The sequence below is a fragment of the Lynx canadensis genome, chromosome A1 (assembly GCF_007474595.2).
Source record: "Lynx canadensis isolate LIC74 chromosome A1, mLynCan4.pri.v2, whole genome shotgun sequence".
Lineage (NCBI taxonomy): Eukaryota > Metazoa > Chordata > Mammalia > Carnivora > Felidae > Lynx > Lynx canadensis.
The window spans coordinates 214,234,969-214,256,117 of record NC_044303.2 but is presented as its reverse complement, the minus strand read 5'-3'; the positions used below and the strand labels follow the sequence as shown (position 1 = coordinate 214,256,117).

The 21,149-nt window shown below is 47.7% G+C and overlaps 1 protein-coding gene across 4 annotated transcripts in view; it reads left to right on the top strand.

Moving 5' to 3' along the window:
• PDZD2 (PDZ domain containing 2) overlaps positions 1–21,149 on the top strand; it is a 279,185-nt gene that overhangs the window by 250,908 nt on the left and 7,128 nt on the right. For all 4 annotated transcript variants that reach the window (XM_032594615.1, XM_032594614.1, XM_030331887.1 and 1 more), the window contains 7 exons: positions 658–692; positions 1,647–1,803; positions 3,534–4,330; positions 7,919–8,054; positions 10,690–14,746; positions 16,002–16,119; positions 20,366–20,467. In XM_032594615.1, the coding sequence (XP_032450506.1) occupies positions 658–692; positions 1,647–1,803; positions 3,534–4,330; positions 7,919–8,054; positions 10,690–14,746; positions 16,002–16,119; positions 20,366–20,467 (5,402 nt within the window). The remainder of the gene's footprint in view (positions 1–657; positions 693–1,646; positions 1,804–3,533; positions 4,331–7,918; positions 8,055–10,689; positions 14,747–16,001; positions 16,120–20,365; positions 20,468–21,149) is intronic.

Genomic DNA, 21,149 nt, shown 5'->3' with positions numbered 1-21,149 from the left:
ATTTATTTTGAAAGATTTTATTAAGCTATGGACCTCATGCCCAAGATCTTTTTGCTCATGGCATAGAATTTAAAGTTTCAATGCAGAATCTTCACATCCTTCTACTAAAAACCAAAATAGGTTATTCAACCCTCTCCCCAGTTTCTTCATGGGTTTCTTGAGTGGGACTTCTTTGTTCGTTGATCCTTCGATCCGTTCAGCAGATATCACTGAATACTTCCTAGACCCAGGTGCAATGCTGAGCATTGTGGAGTCAGATCACTGAAGATCTCAGCCCTGTAGATGAATAGCTGAGGAAGGAATATGAGAGGCATCCACTTATAATTAAATTATACTGTGTGTATGGAAATTGGTTTATGGGTAATATAAAATACTCTCGAGATTCAGAAGAAGTTACTTCCAACTGGGTGATCCCATGGAGGTGGTAGCATCCAAGTTAGGGCTTGAAGCATGAGCAGAACCTTGGGAGGTGGGGTGGGGTGGGGATCGGGTCAAGTGCATGCATGTCTACCACCTATGCACACAGCCCATCAGTGTCAGTCAAGCAGAGAAGAGTTAATATGTTTGGCTCCTTCTTTTCTAGTTGAGAATGAGAGCCTAGTTGTAAGAATTCGAGCTGCGCTCTTTTAACTTTATGGTGAATTTTCCCTCCAACAGGTACCCCCTTGAAGAGTCCCTCTCTTGCAAAAAAGGTGAGTCAAGGCACACTGCTGCCTCGCTCAGATGGCCCACAAACCGATTCCTGGAGCCCAGAAGCCAAACCTGAGGGTCCAGCTCATATTCTGTCCATGAGTCATTTTGGCCACTCTACACAGACAACTGCAACAATACTAATTTGAGAACAAATATAAAAATGTGTGTTTCTTTCATTAACTATTCATCTAGGAAAAGAATAGAGCAACAAAATAAAAGAAGTGAGCTGCATTTTTTCTTTTTAATTTTTTTTAATGTTTATTTTTGAAAGAGAGAGCACGTGTATGTGTTGGGGAGGGGCAGAAAGAGTGAAGGAGACACAAAATCTGAAGCAGACTCCAGGCTCCTAGCTGTCAGCAGAGAGCCTGATGTGGGGCTCAAACTCACAAACTGTGAGATCATGACCTGAGCCCCATGAGCTGCAGTTTGAAGGATAGTTTACAACCTGCTCCACAGTAAAGGGTCCCAGTTGGTTTGGGGGGAGCCTGTGACTTTAAGGAGACTGGAATCTTTCTCATCTGGCGGCCCCTCAATCCCAGTGGATCAGAGCCCAGGATTCAAACTCCCCTCTTCCTTGTTCCATCACTAGGTTGAACCAGTGGCTGGGAATTTATTTCTATTTTCCTCTCTCTCTCCCCCAGTGTTTTTCCTGGGGTGGTTGATACAGTGCTGCTGTGGCTTTTCTGATCATTGCTAACTAAGCATTTGGCAAAAAAAAAAAAAAAAAAAAAAAATCTTTTAAAAACATGGTCTGGCAGCAACTGTTGGCTTTTTCCTTAATTGTTTAATTTAGCCATCCTGAAGTAAATGGAACTGGGTGTTTATTGTCACCACTGTTTCACAGGACCATGGATTCGAACAAAGTGTTCTTGGAAAGACAGGAAGTAATTACTATTTCAGCTGATCAGCTTCTGGTGTGCTTGCTCATCATCCACCACTGTCTTCTCCAACAGGACCCCCTGATTTCTGACCCCGAACCTGCCCAGTACTTTGCCCCCGGTGTCCCAGGCCCCCTGTCAGACTTCATGGTGGCCGGCTCTGAGGACGAGGATCACCCAGGAAGTGGCTGCAGCATCTCTGAAGACGGTGGCCTGCCACCCAGCACCTCCAGTAAACAATGACTGTTTTCTGACTCGGGCCACATGGGTTTACGTATTATGATGCTTTAATGTGAACGGAGAACTGGAACCCAAGCCTCTGGTTGAGTAGAAGCCGTCTTTGTTCCCTGACTAAATTCAGAGTTTATTCTTAGAAAATGCAGCCCACCATTTAATGACGGGCCCCTCAGGTCTGCGGTAAAGGATCTGGACACCCGTTCTGCACCCAGGGTGTTGGAGGTGGCTAAACCAGCATTTAGATGCTATTTACATAACTTAGACTTGAAATTTATGGCATGAAATCAGGTTAGCAACCTGATGGCTTTATGTTTTAGGGGAACCCTAGCCAAGATCCAGGTGCCTTCCCTCACTGGGCCCTAACTTCATTCTTTTTAGAAGGCAGGGAGTGAAAGATTCTGAACCCGTAAGAGAGATGTTATCAAACAGGTGTTTTTAAATCTCATTGATTACGCTCTCACTACAATATGAGGTAATCCCATGTGAACCATACTGATTTCTCAGGCTTCTGCTGGTGTGGTTTGCTTTTTTTTTTTTTTTTAATTTTTTTTTTTAATGTTTATTTATTTTTGAGACAAAGAGAGACAGAGCATGAATGGGGGAGGGCCAGAGAGAGGGAGACACAGAATCTGAAGCAGGCTCCAGGCTCTGAGCTGTCAGCACAGAGCCCAAGGCGGGGCTCGAACTCATGGACTGCGAGTTTCACAGGACAAATAAACATTAAAAAAATTACCAAAAAATATATATTTTTTTAATGTTTATTCATTTTTGAGAGAGAGAGTGAGAGTGAGCATGAGTGGGGGAGGGGCAGAGAGAGAGGGAGACACAGAATCTGAAGTAGGCTCCAGGCTCTGAGCTGTTCACCCAGAGCCCGACATGGGGCTCAACTCACAAACCGCGAGATTATGACCTTAGCCAAAGTCAGACACTCAACGAACTAAGCCACCCAAGCACCCCTGCACTTTTTTTTTTTAATTTCTAATGTCTGAACAAGAACATCTCTGTCTTAGGACAGGCAGACTTGACCACTCTGGCTTTCATTTGAAGCAGCTGATGCACTTACTCTAGTCTCTGATGGAAACATTTCAAGGTGGAAGCACGTGTAATTTTTCTTTCATTTAGCAAGATGCAAAGAGTTTGCTGAGCAAACAAGTTTTCCCCTATCCCTGGTTGGTTACAGAGAATATAATATCAGGCTCCCTGTACCATGTTCTAGGAGCTTATGTGCCCCCCGTACCCAGCCCCCACTCCTTGCCCCTGAGGAAGGGGCTCCTGTGATGAAGGGGGGGCCTCACGGGATAAGGTCCTGGAGTGCAGGGCTTGCTGGTCTCTGGGCGTCCTCCCAAAAAGGAGCTCCCAGCAGCAGCATCTAGTGTGAACCCCAGCCATGTATCAGGCATCATGGGTGTTGATGAATTAAACATTTCTGTCTCTAGGCAGCATACATGTGCAAACCAAATCCAGAGATTGAAGTAAAAAAAAGAAAAAAAATTTTAAACAAGAAAAGAGGCCAGTGGGAAAAGGAGAGAGGGACTCTGGCTGTCCACTCTGTGCAAATCCCAAGAAGCCCTATCGTCTAAGCCTGGTCTTCAGTGGCCAGAGGACAAATAGGTGGCAGTTGTGAATGGGGGGGTGCTCATGTATAATGAGGGGGGTTGAGTTGTAAAACCAGGCCAGATGGGAAACCCTGTCTCATTTGATGATTTCTTTCCCCCTCCCCACCAGCTCACAAGGAACCAGGAAAAGCCAGGGCCAACAGCCTCGTGTCTCTAGGAAGCCAGCGGGCCTCAGGGCTCTTCCACAAGCAGGTGACGGTTGCCAGACAAGCCAGTCTCCCTGGGAGCCCGCAGGTGCTCCGAAACCCTCTCGTCCGCCAGAGGAGGGTTGGCTGCTATGACACAGACGATGCCAGTGACGAAGAAGAGTTTGATGGCGAAGGGGATTGCGTGTCCCTCCCAGGGACCCTCTCTGGTCCCAGCAGGTCTCTGCCAGAGGACGACTGTAGGCAGGTCTTGATGACCTCTTCCAAGGTCATGAGTATCAACAACCAGGAGGAACATCCCCAGAAAACACTGGTCAGTAAGGCCTCCTCAGTGCCTCTCCTGGGCAGCTCGCTGGACTTAGAGGAGAGTGTCCCAGAGGGCACGGGGGACACTCCTTCCCATTCAGCCAATCTGCTGGCCTCGGTAGCGGCCCCCAAGGGTGGCCCTGGCCGCTCAGGGAAGAAGGAACTATCAGGATCTAAGAGTTCCCCCAAATTGGAATACAAAGCCGATACAGGCCCCCAGAATCTGGTGCGCACAGATGCCTCCAGGTCCCCCCAGCAGAAGAATGACAGCCTGGGGTCCAGGCACAAACCAGTGGCCAGGGTCAGCCCACACCACAAGAGGCCCGAGGCTGACGCCAGGCCCAGCAACTCCGAGACTGAAAACCTAGCTGATGGAGCTGATGACCCATGTATCCAGGCCACTTCTGGCAGAGAGACCGGGACTGATTTTCATCCCGATGGAACCGTGGAGAAGGTAACTGGTTTCCTTTCAGTTACTTGGGATCTCAGTGACTTTTGTGTGAGTGAATACGGAGTGTGTTAGGAAGCAGAGGATATCCTGCCTGGAAGAGGGGGAATGGTTGGAGAAACAGACTGTAGCAGCTGGTGGGGGGAACATGCCCAGATATTGAGTCATAGATCATTCTGCCAAAAGATGAAATCCCTCTCTTACCTGTGCACGGGACCTGTACACATGGTTGATGAGGGAAGGGCGGCACTAGGCTGGTGAAGAAGAACGCTGGGTCTGGTCCCCTGGCTAGTTGGGTGACCATTGAGGCAAGTTGTTGAATCTTTGTGAGGCACAGTTGTCTGGACCACTGAGGAGAGATCGTGCCCTGATTCTGAGGAGAGATTCTGCCCTGATTATCTCTCAGAGCCAGAGGGACCGTCACACAGGCTAACAGTGATTCTCTCCAGCTGGTGAGGTTCTGCGCGATCCTTATTTTTTCAGACTTTTTATAGCAACTGTGTAATAATCAAAACTATTCGTACCCTTATTGTGAGAATCACGTGAAAAATTGGGCAGACATTCACTTAGAAACTTAACATGCACCTGGGCGCCTGGCAGGCTCAGTCTGACCCTCCATCTTGGGGTTGTGAGTTCCAGCCCCATGTTGACGGTAAAGAAGACTGAAAAAGAAAATCTTAAAAAAAAAAAAAAAGAAAACTTATAATGCACCACTTTAAATGCGAGTCAATATTATTTACGTTACAACTCGGTTACACATATGTTAGAATGGTCCAGATTGTCAAAGTGCTTGATTTTCAAAAAAATTTTTTTAATGTTTGTTTATTTTTGAGAGACAGAGACGCAGAGTTCAGGCAGGGGAGGGCGGAGAGAGAGGGAGACACAGAATCTGAAGCAGGCTCCAGGCTCCGAGTGTCAGAGCCCAAGGCAGGGCTCAAACCCACAAACCGTAAGATCATGACCTGAGCCACAGTCAGATGCTCAAACAACTGAGCCACCCAGGCACCTCTCACATGGCTTGATTTTAGTCAGTATACCTCCACGTAAGCAAGGAGGAGTAAGAGAAACAAACGTTTGCGACCTCAACATAAATAGTTTCTCTCTGAGCTGATTGTAAGGCCGCATCTATAAAGATACATGTTCAAGTGGTTTATACAAACATATGTGTAAACAGACCCAGAAAATATGAAGTCATAAAAACTATATTAGGCAGAAGGGATTTTTGTTAACCATATAGAAAAAGTAGAAACATATCTTTTTTCATCCTCCTAAAATATGTTACTACTTCCAACTAGCATATGTGTTTTAAAATGCAATGTTCGGCTGATGGGTTAACCCCTTCTTTTAAAAAGTATCAGCCAGTTTTGGATAACTATATAAATCAGGGGTTTTGTTCATAATTGTTTATAAAATAAGAGCTTTTGTCATTGTGAATGAGTATTCCCAATAAGAATTTTGAGAGGCATTTAAAACTTTTGCACAAAAGTTTAACTCTTCTCTTAAAAAAATTTATTTCAAAAATATGATTTCATCTGTACATCAGAAAGAAAATAGAATGCATTGCCATTTATGGGGCACCTGGGTGGCTCAGTCAGTTAAGCACCCAAGTCTTGATTTCAGCTCAGGTCTTGATCTCGTGGTTCGTGGGATCAAGTCCCACCTCAGGCTGTGCACTTACAGCACGGAGCCTGCTTGGGAGTCTCTCTCCCTTTCTCTCTGCCCCTTGCCTGCTTGGTCACATGAACTCTCTCTCTCTCTCTCTCAAAATAAACAAAATTTACACTTGATCTTAGCCAAAAGGCCGAGAAGCAATAAATAAATAAACTTTAAAAAAAAATGCATTGTCATTAAGTATTTACCCTCAAATATTGGAAGCTTAAAAAGAAAAAAACCTTCGGTAAGTAAGTTGTCTTGTGCTGTTTTTACTTAATACTTTTCAAGATGAGACGAATGTCACATAACATAAAATGAAACACTGTAGAATACAGTTCAGTGGCATTTGGTGCATTCACAGTGCTGTTCAGTCACACCTCTAATGCCAAACCCCTTTCATTGTTTTGTATTACATTTATGCCTTACTAATTCCAAACCTCTTTTGCTGTTTTCTATTATGTTTATGCCTTACTGCTAAAGAGAAATAACTGACTCAAACCCTGTGCAGATTTCCCTCAGCAGATACTAAATGATTTTTATACAAGAGCCGCTGAAAGACGCTGTATCCATTTCACCTCTCTCCTCTGCTGCCACCTTTGGGCCACTTTGTGAAGACTCCTTAACTCTGAGAGTGAATTTCAAATCTGATTTAACTTCCTGGCGGGTTGGTTTTGCAATTTTTTTCTTTTTTTTTTTTTTTTTACAGTAGGTTTTAGATAGAAGAAAGGAAGATGAGGTAATTGACACTTGGCTAAAGTGAAATTTTGAAAGATTAAATGTCCGTTTCATTTGTCCAGATGAGTCCTGGCTCTAAGTACCAAACTGAGATGCTGACCTTACAGTCGTGGATATTACCATACTGTACACAGACAATAATACCTACATCTGTATAGCCTTTTGTGGGCTGTATGTTTTTTTTTTTTACTCATTTACTCATCTTTTATTTAAATCTCTGTGAGTTAGACAGGGCAAGTCTTATCCCCAGTTTTTTCCCCATTTTTTTCTCCTGTGGTAAAATCCACCTTATGTGAAAATGCACAGTTCAGTGGTATTAATTTGTTAATAACATTGTGCATTCATCACCACCACCTCCTGAACTCTTTTCATCTTGTGAAACAGATGGTTTCAGCCCGTGGATTCTGTACCTGTTACATAATAACTCTCCCACCAGCCCCCAGAAACCACCACTCTGTCTTCTGTCTCTCTGATTTCTACTCCTCTCATATAAAAGTGGAATCATACACTTTTGTCTTTTTGTGACTGGCTTATTTCACTTCGCATAATGTCCTCAAGGTTCATCTCTGTTGTAGCCTGGATCAGAATCTCCTTTCTAAGACTAATATCCCATTTTCGGTATATCCCCCATTTTGATTATCCAGTGATGTATCAACAGACACTTGAACTGCTTTCACATTTTAGCTATTGTGAATAGTGCTGCTATAAACATGGCAATACACATACCTCTTAGAGACCCTGCTTTCAGTTCTTCTGGGTGTATACCCAGAAGTCAGATATGTGGATCGTATGGTATTTCTGTGTTTATTTTTTTGAGAAACCTCCGTAGCCTTTTCCAAGGCGGCTCAACCATTTCACATTCCCACCAACAGTGCACAAGGTTCCAGTTTCTCCACATCCTCGCCAACACCTGTTATTTCTGCTTTTGATTATAGCCACCCTCATGGGTGTGGGGTGACATCTCAGTGTGATTCTGATCTGCAGTTCCCTGATCACCCACATTCCAAAGTTAGGAAAACTGAGGCTTAGGAAGAATGACAAGTCCATATAATTTCTAGTGGATCTGACACCCAGAATCTGGATCTCGTGGCTCCTCATCCGGGGTTCTCTGAAATTCCCCAAACCAGCTCTTCTCTGTGTGTGAGGTCTTAGGGTACAGAAAACCTGAAAACTGACGACAGTGACTTGTGGTTGTCATTGTGCCAGGAATCTCTGGGGAAGCTAACCGTCGAGGATGGACGTGTCCCTTCCAACTGGGGGCCAGCCAGTGCCCCATGCCACCCAGATGCTGGCCACCGCACAGAGAACCTGCCGGAAGCTGCACCGGAGCAACCAAGGACAGGTAAGGTTATTTTGGTGCTGGTTAAGCTTCAAGATGGGAAGGCAGAAGTTACCCTTATACAAATGTTACACGTGGAGAATTTTGGGAAGGGGGCGGGGGGGGGGGGGGGCCTTTTACACAGGTGAATGATATTTAAAAGCTCCTGCATTTAACAACTTTACTAAATCATTGTGCCTAAACTCCTAGTTTTAATTCCACAGCAAGTGCATCCATTTTCAGTCAGTTGACACTCTTTACCTATTTTGTGATGTGAACCTTAGTGAATAAGTCATGAGATGACACAGAGGGGTTCCTGCCCTTCAGAATCTCCACACTCTGCTTACATGAGATCAGATGCACCGAGAACTATCTTTTCCCTCACACATCCACAGAATGTAATATTTGAGCCGTGTGCTGAGGTCACAAGACACTCCTGGCCTGCACGGCTGACGCTGGCCCTGGCGGGCCGTCCTAAACACTTAATGAGTCCATCTCCACACACCTGTGGCCCCGCTCTAGCTCGGACACTGCACCGATGTCTTCCGCGTCCTCCTGTGCCTGCAACATCATTTGTAAGGCTGCTGGGCCTCCCTCCCCATTTTGTGCCATAACTGAGGCAACATTCTGCCCATTATTGGACATTTGGGGAGGTTTACAAGTGAAGGATTACTTTGAAACGTGACATCAAGGACTGCCTCTACGTCATTTAATCTCCCCCAAAACACTTTTAAGTTACACGCTTTGCAATAAAGTCAAATTGCTAACAAAAACTTAAGGTTTGTTCAGCAAATGCATCTGAAACTGAAGAACGACTGTTAAATCCCTTCCTTTTGTCTCATTGTGACTTTTCCCCGAGTTGGTACCAGCAGGAGCAGGAAAGTCATTCTGAAGGGAGTTCAAAAAGGCAGAGCGGAAAGGACATGAGCCCGTGGATTCGAATCTTGGCACGTCCCTCCCCTTCCACGGGGTCTGGGGAGGTTGTGTATGCTCTCCACGCATGTCTTGATAGGCCGACCTTGCTGTTGCCAAGTGCTGTCTACACAGAGGCCATGCAGTCGGGGTTTATAGATAACAGGGTGGGGTGTGGAGCCACCTTCCCAGGTGACCCTGGCTATAAACTCTGGCCCTGGATCCATTGCTTAACCGCTCTGTGCCTCAGTTCCCTCCTGTTCCCAAGTAGATGGTGACAGGACCTACCTCACAGTCTTGGGAGGAAAATTAAGTGCATGAAAAACTCTTAGCACAGTACTAAGTCCTAATAACTAGTTCTTAATTGTTGACATAGGAACTTCAGGAGGGAAACGGAATATGCAATTAAGATGATTTGTGTGGAAGGGGCGCCTGGGTGGCTCAGTCAGTTAACTGCCCAACTTTGGCTCAGGTCATAATCTCCCGGTTCGTGGGTTCGAGTCCCACACTGGGCTCTGTGCTGACAGCTCAGAGCCTGGAGCCTGCTTCAGATTCTGTGTCTCCCTCTCTCTCTGCCCCTCCCCTGTTCACACTCTGTCTCTCTCTCCTCTCTCTCTCTCTCTCTCTCAAAAGTATTTAAATTTTTTTTAATTTTTAAGTAAAAAATTAAAAAAATGATTTGTGTGGGAGATGTGGAGTGAACATAACGTTTGGGGAGACCATCTTCTCAAAGCAGGTGCTTTGATTGTGACTGTTTCCCAGCAACCCATAGTTCCCAAGAAAATAGCAAATCTAATGTTGTTATGTCCTTTCTCCCGATTATAAGATGCCATGTGCCAGAGGTGAACAGATTAGCCCGAGTGTGTGGGGGCCTCATGAGGAGGCCCCTCCAGAGCCCGTCTCATGAAAGGACTTCATTTCCCACCGTCGCCAGCACACATTGCCTTTCCCTGCGCCTCTGAGGTTTCATGCACTCTCTTCTCTGCTTTCATTCCATTTTCTTCTTCGCCTTCCTCCCGATCACTGTGTGGCCTGACTCTCCCCGCAGAACTCCCCCCCCCCCCCGCCCCCGACCCCTTCTGTCAGAGCTTCCCAGATCATGTGGCCTTCCAGCTCTCCCAATCCTCTCAACGCGGTCAAGACACAACCAAGGTACAGTGCGGACTTGCCTCCTTCTGTGGCGTCCTGTGTTTCTTCCCAAATTAGCCTCCTCCCTCCTGTCCTGCGCTGAGCAGTAAGTCCCCAGAGGTCGTCACTTGACTGTTTTAGACTCTACAGCACACAACTCCCACCATAAGGCCAAACCCATGACCTAAAGCTAAACCAGAGACCCGAAGCCTCTGCAGATGAACACAAAGCCGAGGGATCAAACAGAACAGCCTGACCCCTGAGGCCATTGCCATCAGAGCAGACTGTGTAAAGAAACCCAGGGGAAGGGCTTCTGGGGTCCCCATCCTTAAAAATAACCAAAAAGAGAGAAAAGGCAGAAACAAAGGGTTATTCTGCCAGCCAGTCTGAGTTATTTCGGAACGTCTAGAGCAGAGTGGTATTTGTTAGATGTGAGCGCTCTGTAATTTCAGAGGCAAAAACAGAACGACAAGGAGGCCTACATTTAGGCTGTGGGATGTCTTTCTGAAAAAAGACCAAAAATTTGAGAGTGTTTCATTTTCCTTTTTTTTTTTTCAATTGAGAGTTTTTCTCACATTTTCCCCTCTCTCTCCCTGCTTCCCCCCTTATCTCCACACAGGACTGGATAGCCCCCCAGACCTCATCCCTACCCCAGAGCAGAAGGGGGCAGCTCACCCTGAGCCCAGCAAGACCTCCATGGACACGGGGCCAGGCAGGTGGCCTGAGGACCGCGGAGAGCCAGTGTCACCCGGGGTGCCTGAGTCTGAGGACAGATGTCATGTGAGTCTCGCCCAGGAGAGCAGCGCCTCCCCAGGGAAGATGGCAGCGGCTCGTCGTGACTTCAGCAACCTTCCGGCAGCCCCAGAAGCCAACTTGCCCAGGAAGGCAGCTGCCCACAGGGGCGCGGGACCTGAGGCAGAGGCAGCGTCTGCAGCTAGTGGCGTCCTGTCCCCAGACCTCGTGTCCCAGGAGGAGAGACAGAGAAGTCCCGGTCACCACGGCAAGGCTCTGCAAGCAACAGGCGTCCTCGAGCCTGCAAACTCCCCAGGCTCTGCCCTGCCCGAGGGAACAGATTCTGTGTCCGAGAGGGCCCCGCAGGCCAGCCCTGCCCTGCCGTCACCCGCTGACCGGGCTGCAGGGGCGTGTGGGGGTGTCTCCGGGCACTGCTGCCCCAGGGAAAGCGGGGGCAGTCCTGTGACTGACATCGACACACTCATCAAGGAGCTGGATGCTTCTGAACCAAGACTTCAGTCTCCTCAGAAAGGGGACCGGTTGAGTCAAGTGGGACGTTCTCAGGGTCAACCTCCAGCAGGCACTGGAAGTGGAAGTTCCCACCATGCTGAGCCAGTCGTGGGGAACCAGACCCCCACCCTAAGGAGGGCCTGGGCTGCTGGCCAGCCCCCTCCCCCACAGTGGGCCTCCCAGCCTTCAGTTTTGGATTCCATTAATCCTGACAAACATTTTACTGTGAACAAAAACTTTTTGAGCAACTACTCTAGAAATTTTAGCAGTTTTCACGAAGACAGCATGTCCCTGTCGGGCCTGGGTGACAGCACGGAGCCATCTCTCTCATCCATGTATGGTGATGCCGAGGACTCATCTTCTGACCCTGAATCGCTCGCCGAAGCCCCACGAGCTTCCACCAGGAACAACTGGTCACCCCCTCGTTCCCGCGGATCTTCTCACAGGGAAGACACTACAGAGTCTGAGGAGGAGCAAATTGAAATTTGTTCTACAAATGGTTCCCCCAATCCACCTTCAACTACTGCTCACGCACCTGCCCAGGCCGCACCCTGCCCTGTGTTGGCCAAAGTTCTGCCCTTAAAGCACAGTGCTCTGAGTCAAGTGGTGGGAAATCCACGCGAGAGAGCATCCTTTGTGCCAGGAAACTCATGCCCTTCAATTCCAAACTCTTCCCAGCCATTTCCTCTCTCAGATATAAGCTCTCAGGAGCATGAACTTCATGCAGATGTAAGGATTTTACAGAACCCCAGACCCTCGTGTGAAGAAGAAACCATGGAGGCCACCAGTACTAGCTCATCTGTGGGGAACAGGCAGCCTCCTGAAGCTGCCACGCATTTCCACAACCCTCCGGTCGCTCTCGGCAGTCTGAACACGGTAGATGGTTTAGAACATGACTTGCTGGGTGTCAAGACCCCAAATAAAAAACAAGAGACAAATGTCAATGCAACTGAAAATCGGTCCCCCTGTAGCGTGCATGTCCCTAAGAATGGAGAGTCTGTTTTGACAAATCTACATATCTCCGAAAGTCACGAGCTGGATGAGTTGCTACAGAAACCAAAAATGGTTTCCAGGAGGCCCATCATGGCCTGGTTTAAAGAAATAAATAAAAATAACCAAGGGACACATTCGCAGGGCAAAACTGAAAAGGAGCAACCCATGGCGCCCAGCAGAAGCCCTGACTCCAAAAGTCAGGTGTTGAGTTCCAGCCAGAATTCCAGAAAGGGGATTGCTATGCCTAATAGCTCCCCCCAGCTGAAAGTGAATCTGGAAAATAAAGACTCACCTAAAAAAAGTTCAGTGGAAACACTCTTAAGTAACTGTCAGAAACCCAAATCTGGTCCTAAGCTGAAGAGACTCAGCATCAAAAGCAAAAGCAAAGCCAGTTCCGAGGCCCCTGCAGCTCACGTTGCCAAGGCTGGTGGGACAGACCCCAGGAAACCCCTCATTTCACCCCAGACCTCCCACAAAATGCTTTTGAAGGGAGCATCTAACCAGTTCCACATAGACCACGAGGAGCTTGACAAAAATGCCACGGCCACCCCCAGGTCCCCCCAGTGCGTGCTGGAGAGCAGGCCACCTGCTGCCCCGGGGTCACTGAAGCCGTCAGTTTCGGAAACGAGCATCACAGCGTTCATTTCGCCCCACGCCTCCCCCAGGACTTTCCCTGAGCAGGGTGCGTGCGGTAGATCCTACGTGGCTTTCCACTCAGAACCCAACAGAGGCTGCCCAGCGGCCCCCAGATCTCCTAAGTGTGGGCCAGAGACCAGGGCTCCCCCTGTGGCCTCGGGGAACAGCGTGTCCACAGCCACAAACGGACAGGAGGCCCCACCTCCTGGGCAGAGGGAGCGGCGCACGGCCAGCCGAATGGATTCGGCACCAGAAGTAGCCCGATCGGGGGTGACTGATGACAAAGGAGGCAGAATAATTACTGGTGATCCCCTAGAAAGAACAAACCAGCTGAAAATAGTTGAAATTTCTTCTGAAAGAATGCCTAAGAATGCATGTGGTGACAAGCTAGCTGAAAGTGACAGATTAAGAGGGTTCTTGGCCCAGAGCAACTGTCAGGAGAAGAGTGAGATCAGGTTCTGTCACCAGTCAGAGGAGACGTCCTCAAGTCATCCGCCGTCACTCACATCTCGTGCGTCCCAGGTAGAGCAGGAAACCCAGCGATCTTTCAGTGTGGCAAAACTGGCTTCCTCCTCCTCCTCCCCACAACTGCCTACTAGAAAGGTGGATTCCTCGCAGGGGAAGTCAAGTCAGGTGTCAGGCTCCCTCGGGATGATCAAGAACGGCACGTCAGCGGGCCCGGTGCCAGATGACCATCCATATTTCACACCAAGGCCAGCGACCAGGACCTACTCCATGCCGGCCCAGTTTTCAAGCCATTTTGGACGGGAAGGGCATGCTCTACACAGCCCAGGTCGCTCTCACCGGGACAGCCAGATCCCTGCAACAAGTGGGGGGCTCCTCGAGGCCAAGGCAGCCAGAGGTGGTGGTCTTGGCCTGGCTAACGGACAGGGCGTGTACAGCGTCAAGCCCCTCCTGGAGACATCGAGGAACCTTCCAACAACAGACGAAGGGGATGTTCTTCCAGTGCGAGAGACGAGCTGCCTAGTCACGGACAAAATCAAAGTCACTAGAAGACATTACTACTCTGAGCAGAACTACGAATCTACCTCATTTTTCTCTGTGAAGCAGAGGATCAAGTCTTTTGAGAACCTAGCCCATTCTGACCGGCTGGTGGCCAGGTCTGGGGTGTCTCCTTTTTTGTCAGCGAGCTCCAAGCCTCCCATTGGGAGACGGTCATCTGGCAGCATTGCTTCCGGGAGCCTCAGCCACCCCAGTGACCCAGCAGCAAGGTCACTGAGACGCAGCCTGAGTTCCTGCAGCGAAAGCCAAAGTGAAGCCAGCACCCTGATCCCCCAGATGACCAAGTCCCCATCCAGCACAGCATTGACAATCTCCCAGCAGAATCCAGCGGAGACCAGTAACAAGGGCCCTGACTCAGACCCAAAGAAATCACTTAGTCCTTCTGGAATTCCCACCCCAACCATGACCCCAGCCTCTCCCGTCAAAAGGAACAAGTCCTCGGTGCGCCACACCCAGCCCTCTCCCTTATCCCGCTCTAAGCTCCAGGAACTGAGGGCCTTGAGCATGCCTGACCTTGACAAGCTCTGCAGTGAGGACTTCTCAGCGGGACCGACAGCCGTGCTCTTCAAAACCGAGCTGGAAATCACCCCCAGGAGGTCGCTTGGCTCTCCTGCGGGAGGCCTCAATGGGTCCACTGCCCTTTCATGCCCCATGAAGCGGGGGGACAGGGCCTGTCCAGGAGGAAGCAGCCCTAAAGCCAGTGAGCCTGGGGCACCCAGTTCAGCCCATCATGTGGGTGAAACCACCTGGGATCTGCCTTCTGGAAAAGGCTGGTCAGTTAAGTAAGTATCTGCCTCTCCCCTTTTATTCAAATAAACTGTATAAAAACTTTTTTTAATGTTTATTATTTATTTTTGAGAGAGAGAGAGAGAGAGACAGACAGAGTACAGGAAGAGGAAGGTTAGAGAGAGGAAGACAAAGAATTCAAAGCAGGCTCCAGGCTCCAGGCTCTGAGCTGTCAGCACAGAGCCTGATGCGGGGCTCGAACCCATGAGCTGTGAGATCCTGACCTGAGCCGAAGTCGGATGCTTAACTGACTGAGCCACCCAGGCGCCCCTCAAATAAACTTTTTTAAAAATTATGAACTAGTTTTCAATTTTTGGAAAAGGTGCAAAGACTGGCAGAGTGCTCCCAAGCTCCTCACCCAGCTCTTCCTAATGGGAACATCTTCTGTAATCCTGGTCCAGTTGTCAAAAGTCAGAAATTTAACACTAGAAGAGCACAGTTAATCACAGACTTTATTCAGATTTCACGGGACACATTTCACTAACGTCGTTTTTCTCTGTCAGGATGCCACATTGCATTTAGCCCCCTTTGCTTTTTAATATCACTACTGGAAAAAGACCATGCCTGCAGAGAAACGGTTTCCAGAATGTCTCTCTGCAGGGCAGTCTTGATGGGACATGGCACTTTTGGCAAGAGCGCCATCAGAGAGATGAGAGTGGACAGGGAGGGCTGCACCTCAGGGGACAACAGTCTGGGCCTTCGAAGCTGACCCGAGTTAAGCAGAAAATTCCTAACATTTTAAAGAATATTTTTCAAACTGTCAGAAATGTTCTGCGGACCTCCAGCACTGGTTCCCTAACATCCTGAGGTGATGGATCCCAGAAGCCACAGTAATTCCTGTGAATGACATTCCTGCCCAGCACTCAGGATTCTTCAAGCAGTTTGTATCGAGAGTTCTTATGACCAAAAGGGGCACCTTTTGAAGGGGCGCCTGGGTGGCTCGGTCAGCTGAGCGTCTGACTTCGGCTCAGGTCATGATCTCACAGTTCATGAGTTCGACCCCCACATCGGGTTCTGTGCTGACAGCTCAGAGCCTGGAGCCTGCTTCAGAGTCTGTGACTCCTTGCTCTCTCGGTCCATCCTTCACAGTGCGCTCTCGAGAAAAAAATAAACAGACATTAAAAAAATTATTTTTAAAAACAAAAGAGAGCATGAAAATCAGAAAACACCTGCAACTTGGTAGAAAGAGCATTGTAAATACAACCTTATGAAAGGAGAAAATTGCCTTTTTCTTTCATATTTTTATATTAGTTTGGATCAACTTCTAGTCTCAGCAGGAGACCAGCAAAGATTACAGTCTGTTTTATCATCAGTGGGGTCAAGATCGACGGTCCCGGCTCTCATTCAGGAAGCGAAAGCACAATCAGAGGTGAGTGGAACCCGACCACACAGGGAGAGGAAGCCGGGGCAGGGCCAGGGTGGGATCGTGCCCAGGTTCGGGGCAGGAGCTCTGGGAGCCAGGAAGAGCTCTGCTCTGAGCCCGAGCACAGAGCTGCCCAGCTGGGTCTGACCTCTCTCGCAGTTGCAGCTTGCAGCTGGCTTCACAAGCTAGACCTTGACTTGAATTTCAGGTGCCAGACTGGCGCAGCCGCTGTGTTAATTCCCCAGTAGTGACTAGTTACCATCCTCCTCACCCCCCCACGCTTGGAGTCTGTCAACAGAGGGTCCTCAAAACTGAACTAGGCGTGTTGGAAACATGAGGGAATGGCCACAGCACATCTCTGCACTAGGTGGACGTTAACTACTTGTCAAGGGAGCCACCTGCTGGGGAAATGAGTTAGCGTGTGTGTAGCCCTACCCTGGCCCCCAGCACGAGAGCTTCTGAAGCCTGGGATTCAAGACAAGGTGGCTAACCGGTCATTAGAAATGCAGTCTTTTGGGGCACCTGGGTGGCTCAGTCAGTCGAGTGTCCAACTTCAGCTCAAGTCATGCTCTCACAGTTGATGAGTTTGAGCCCCGCATCTGGCTCTGTGCTGACAGTGGGCTCTGTGCTGACAGCTCGGATCCTGGAGATGCTTCAGATTCTGTGTCTCCCTCTCTCTCTGCCCCTCCCCCACTTGCACTCTGTCTGTCTCTGTCAAAAATAAACATTAAAAAAAAAAAGTCAGTCTTTTGGGGCACCCGGGTGGCTCAGTCGGTTAAGCATTCAGCTTCGGCTCAGGTCATGATCTTCGCGGCCCATGAGTTCAAGCCCTGCATCAGGCTATGCGCTGATAGCTCAGAGCCTGGAGCCTGCTTCAGATTCTATGTCTCCCTCTCTCTCTGTGCCCCTCCCCTGCTCGTGCTCTGTCTCTCTCAAAAAAAGATAAACATTTAAAAAATTTTAAAAAATGCAGTCTTTCAATAAATTGGATGTGATGATAACAGAAGAAGCCATGGGTTCATATCTAGAATACTTCTCTGAAGAACAACATTAATTTCTCAGAACTGCCCTTAGAGATTTGAACCCTAATAAGTGAATATTTGTTTTGAGAAAACAAATATGAACAATTTTTTCTTGACTGGTAATGTACCTGGGCTACTCATAGATCTGAGAACACTGTGCCAGAAATTTCTAGCATTACCCAGAAGGGCTGTGATGTTGGCATCCCCTGAGGAAGGAACCAGGTTGGAGAGGAGACCAGCTCCCCTTAGTTTACACACTCCCTCTGGTCCTCAGCCTGCTGGTTTGGGTCTGTGCAGTTAACAAACACATTGAGACATCTAGCATTTTTCACTTTCAGTGAAAGGGACCGTTCTGTCCTCTCCCTTCTTTCTTCGACTTGTGACAATAAGTGTTTCATGCATGCAAGTCTCATTCTGGCATTTCCAATCAACATGGCATGGTGGGATCACACTTTGCCGGGTCCCTTGTCCTCAGACATTCTACAGTGTTAGATAAAATGTAGAAGGAGGGGCACCTAGGTGGCTCAGTTCGTTAAGCCGTCCGACTCTTGATTTCGGCTCAGGTCATGATCTCACGGTTCATGGGATCAAGCCTTGCGTTAGGCTCTGCACTGTCAGTGCTTGGGACTCTCTCTCCCTTTCTCTCTGCCTCTCTCTCTCAAATAAACTTAAGAAGAAGAAAAGAAAGTAGAAGCAGAAAACCAAAAAGTCTCAACCTACCTCACAAATGAGATGCATGTCTTCAGGGACCACAGACACAATGGGAGACTTTTTGTGCGGGCAGGACGCTGAGTGCCAGCTGGGAGGGTCTCCCACCCCGTCCCTCTGGTTCCACATTCACCCCCAGACAAGTACGGTGGCTTGGTGTGGAACAGCATTCCTACTTGCATCAGAATGCAGCTGTTCACCCTCATTTCCCTGCAGTCTTCACTTGCTTTCACAGAGTGGCCGTGGTCGGCTTCTGGTGCACGTGTACCCTCAGACACAATTCGAAAAAACATTTTTTGAGCAAATTAAAATTTGGGTGTACCAGACCACATGCCCCATTTTCATCAAGAACGCCTCGTTTTCATTCTTCTCTCTGAACGCGTCTGAGCCTGTAAATGGTTGGACTTCCCAAAAAGTCAAAATCCCCCAGCAGGTCTGTGGAACATTCTAGTGTCAGCAAATGGAGATTTGGTTTGAATGAACTTCTTTGGGGAGACATAAAATGCTTGGGATCACTCTTTAGGACGTATTAATAGGACTAAACTCTTTTTCTTTTATTTTTTTTATGTTTTATTTTGAGAGAGCGAGCGAGCGAGCCTGCATGTGAGTGGGGAATGGGCAGGGAGAGAGAAAATCCCAAGCAGGTTCCGCCTTGTCAGTGCAGAGCCTGATTCAGGGCTCAAATTCACCAACCATGACATTATGACCTGAGCTGAAATCAAGAGTCAGACGCTTAACCGACTGAGCCACCCAGGCACTCCTAAACTCTTTTTTTTTTTTTTTTTTTTTTTTAATTATGGGTTCCTTCCCCAGCACAATACAGAGGTGGTTCTCTCTTTCAGTGTTTTCACCTTCTCTCATCAAAACAACACTTCAGTTTTATTTTTAGATTCTTTTTCTGTTGCTGGGTTGAGAACACCTTGAATTGATGGATTATAAATCACTTCATGGGGAACCTAGCAATGCAGATCTTGAAAAATGTTGCGGAATCATTTTTACCATGTGCGGTGAAGGAAGTCAAAATTCTGAATAATTAGCCTAACTCAGTTATTTTAAAATATTTTAAGGTATCTTTTGTTGGATGCTTGAAACACAGGACAGTCTTTTGTTACGTAAGCCTAGACACTACTAGGAATGTTCTAGTCTCAAATACAAGTTGGCAGTTAGTTTTAGGGTACTTTATATATTTTTTTTTAATTTTTTTTCTTAATGTTTATTTTTGAGATAGAGACAGAGCCGACTGAGCCACCCAGGCGCCCCTACTTTATATTTTTTTAACATACTTTGTATTTTAGGAATACCCATTCATTAATTACACCTCAAATCCAACAAACTGAATGTGGCGGGAAGGGGTCATAAAACAGTTGGCCCCAGTGTGTTCTCATCCTGCCTCTTGGCACTTCTTCTCTGCTGTTGTTGACCCTGGCCTGACTAAATTATAGACTTAAATAGTTATAGAATGAAGAATTCCCTTCGCGAGGCACCTGGGTGGCACAGTCTAAGGCTAAGCATCTGACTTTGGCTCAGGTCATGATTTCACGGTTCAAGAGTTCAAGCCCCGCATTGGGCTCTGCGCGCTCAGCACAGAGCCTGCTTCAGATCCTCTGTCTCCCTCTCTCTCTGCCCCTCCCTCACTCTCTCTCTCTCTCTCTCTCAAAAATAAACATTAAAAAAAACAAAAAGAATTCCCTTCATGACCAAATTACGTGCTGTCTTCAGATTTGGGAAGACACAATCTGGTGCCTAGAATAGCTCCTATATTGTCCCGTCCCTGCACCTTTCTGTCCACCATCCCCGTGGTTCTATAGGTACAGGACAAGTAAGCACGGCCCAGGATGGGTAGAGGACAGTTGAGTTCAGGAAAGGTGGGAAAGCTCCTGAATAGCCACTGGGGCTCGTGCTGACAAGCTGTGCAGCACAGCGGGAGGGCTGACCACAGAACTTACTAACTCCCAGCACAAGAAACAGATACGTGACCTTGAACAACACGGGTTTGAACTGCACGGGTCCACTTACGTGTGAGTTTTTTATAGCACTCTAACTCTAAATGCACTCTCTTTGTTAGGACTTTCTTAATTATGTTTTTTCCCTTCTAGCTTTTTTTTTTTTTTTTTTTTTTTTTTGAGAGTGAGCGAACAGGAGTAGGACAGAGAGAGGGAGACCAAGAATCCTAAGCAGGCTCCATACTGCCAACACAGGGCCCAGTGCAGGGCTCGAACTCACAAACCATGAGACCGTGACCTGAGCTGAAATCAAGAGTCAGACGCTTAACTGACTGAGCCACCAGGCACCCCTCTCTAGCTTTACTGTAAGAATACAGTATATAATACATATAACAGAAACTATGTGTTAACCAACTGTTTATGTTATTAGTGAGGCTTCCATCAAGGGCAGGCTATTAGCAGTTAAGTGTGAGGGGCAGTCAAAATTTATAGGCAGATTTTCCACAGTGTGGGGGTGGGTGCCCCAAACCCCATGTTGTTCAAGGATCAACTGTACTTTTTTCTGTTTCTTTTCACTAGAATAAAGAAGATGTTTGCTTCATCGTCTTGAATAAAAAAGAAGGCTCAGGTCTGGGATTCACTGTGGCAGGAGGAACAGATGTGGAGCCAAAATCAATTGTGGTAAGTGACAGTGTCAAGGTGCTCGCAGGAAAGTCACTCCCGAAGCAGCCTCACATTTGATCAGAACAAAATTCACGTCTGTGAGTTCAAAGAGTGCTGGTGTTTGTTCCCTCCTAACAAAACAAAAATGGAAAAGTGGGGAAAGTAGGATATGATATATTCATTAGCAAAGATACACATTCTTACCACAGAGCTGACTGATGTATACAGATGGAGTGATTAGATGCAAATACACATCAGTTTTCTGTACCCTCCTATTCACCTAACATTTTATTCTAGCACTAGGAAAACACTAGAATTAACTGACCAAACCTGCATTTGCTTTTGAAATCACTTCCTTCTCAAGAACAACCTAAAATTTTGTATCACTCAAAGGACTTTGAGATCATTGGAGAGGCCACCTTCATTAGGCAAGACCAGGTCCTGTTCATTTTTGTGTTCTTCTTGCCCCCATGGAGTGCCAGGCATATATTAGACACGAGCAAGAAGTTGAGTAAAAAATATACTCCAGGGGCATCTGGGTGGCTCCACTGGTTGAGCGTGCGATTTCAGCTCAGGTCATGATCTCATGGTTCATGAGTTTGAGCCTCATATCGGGCTTTGTGCTAACAGCTCGGAGCCTGGAGCCTGCTTCCAATTCTGTGTCTCCCTCTCTCTGCCCCTCCCCCGCTCATGCTCTGTC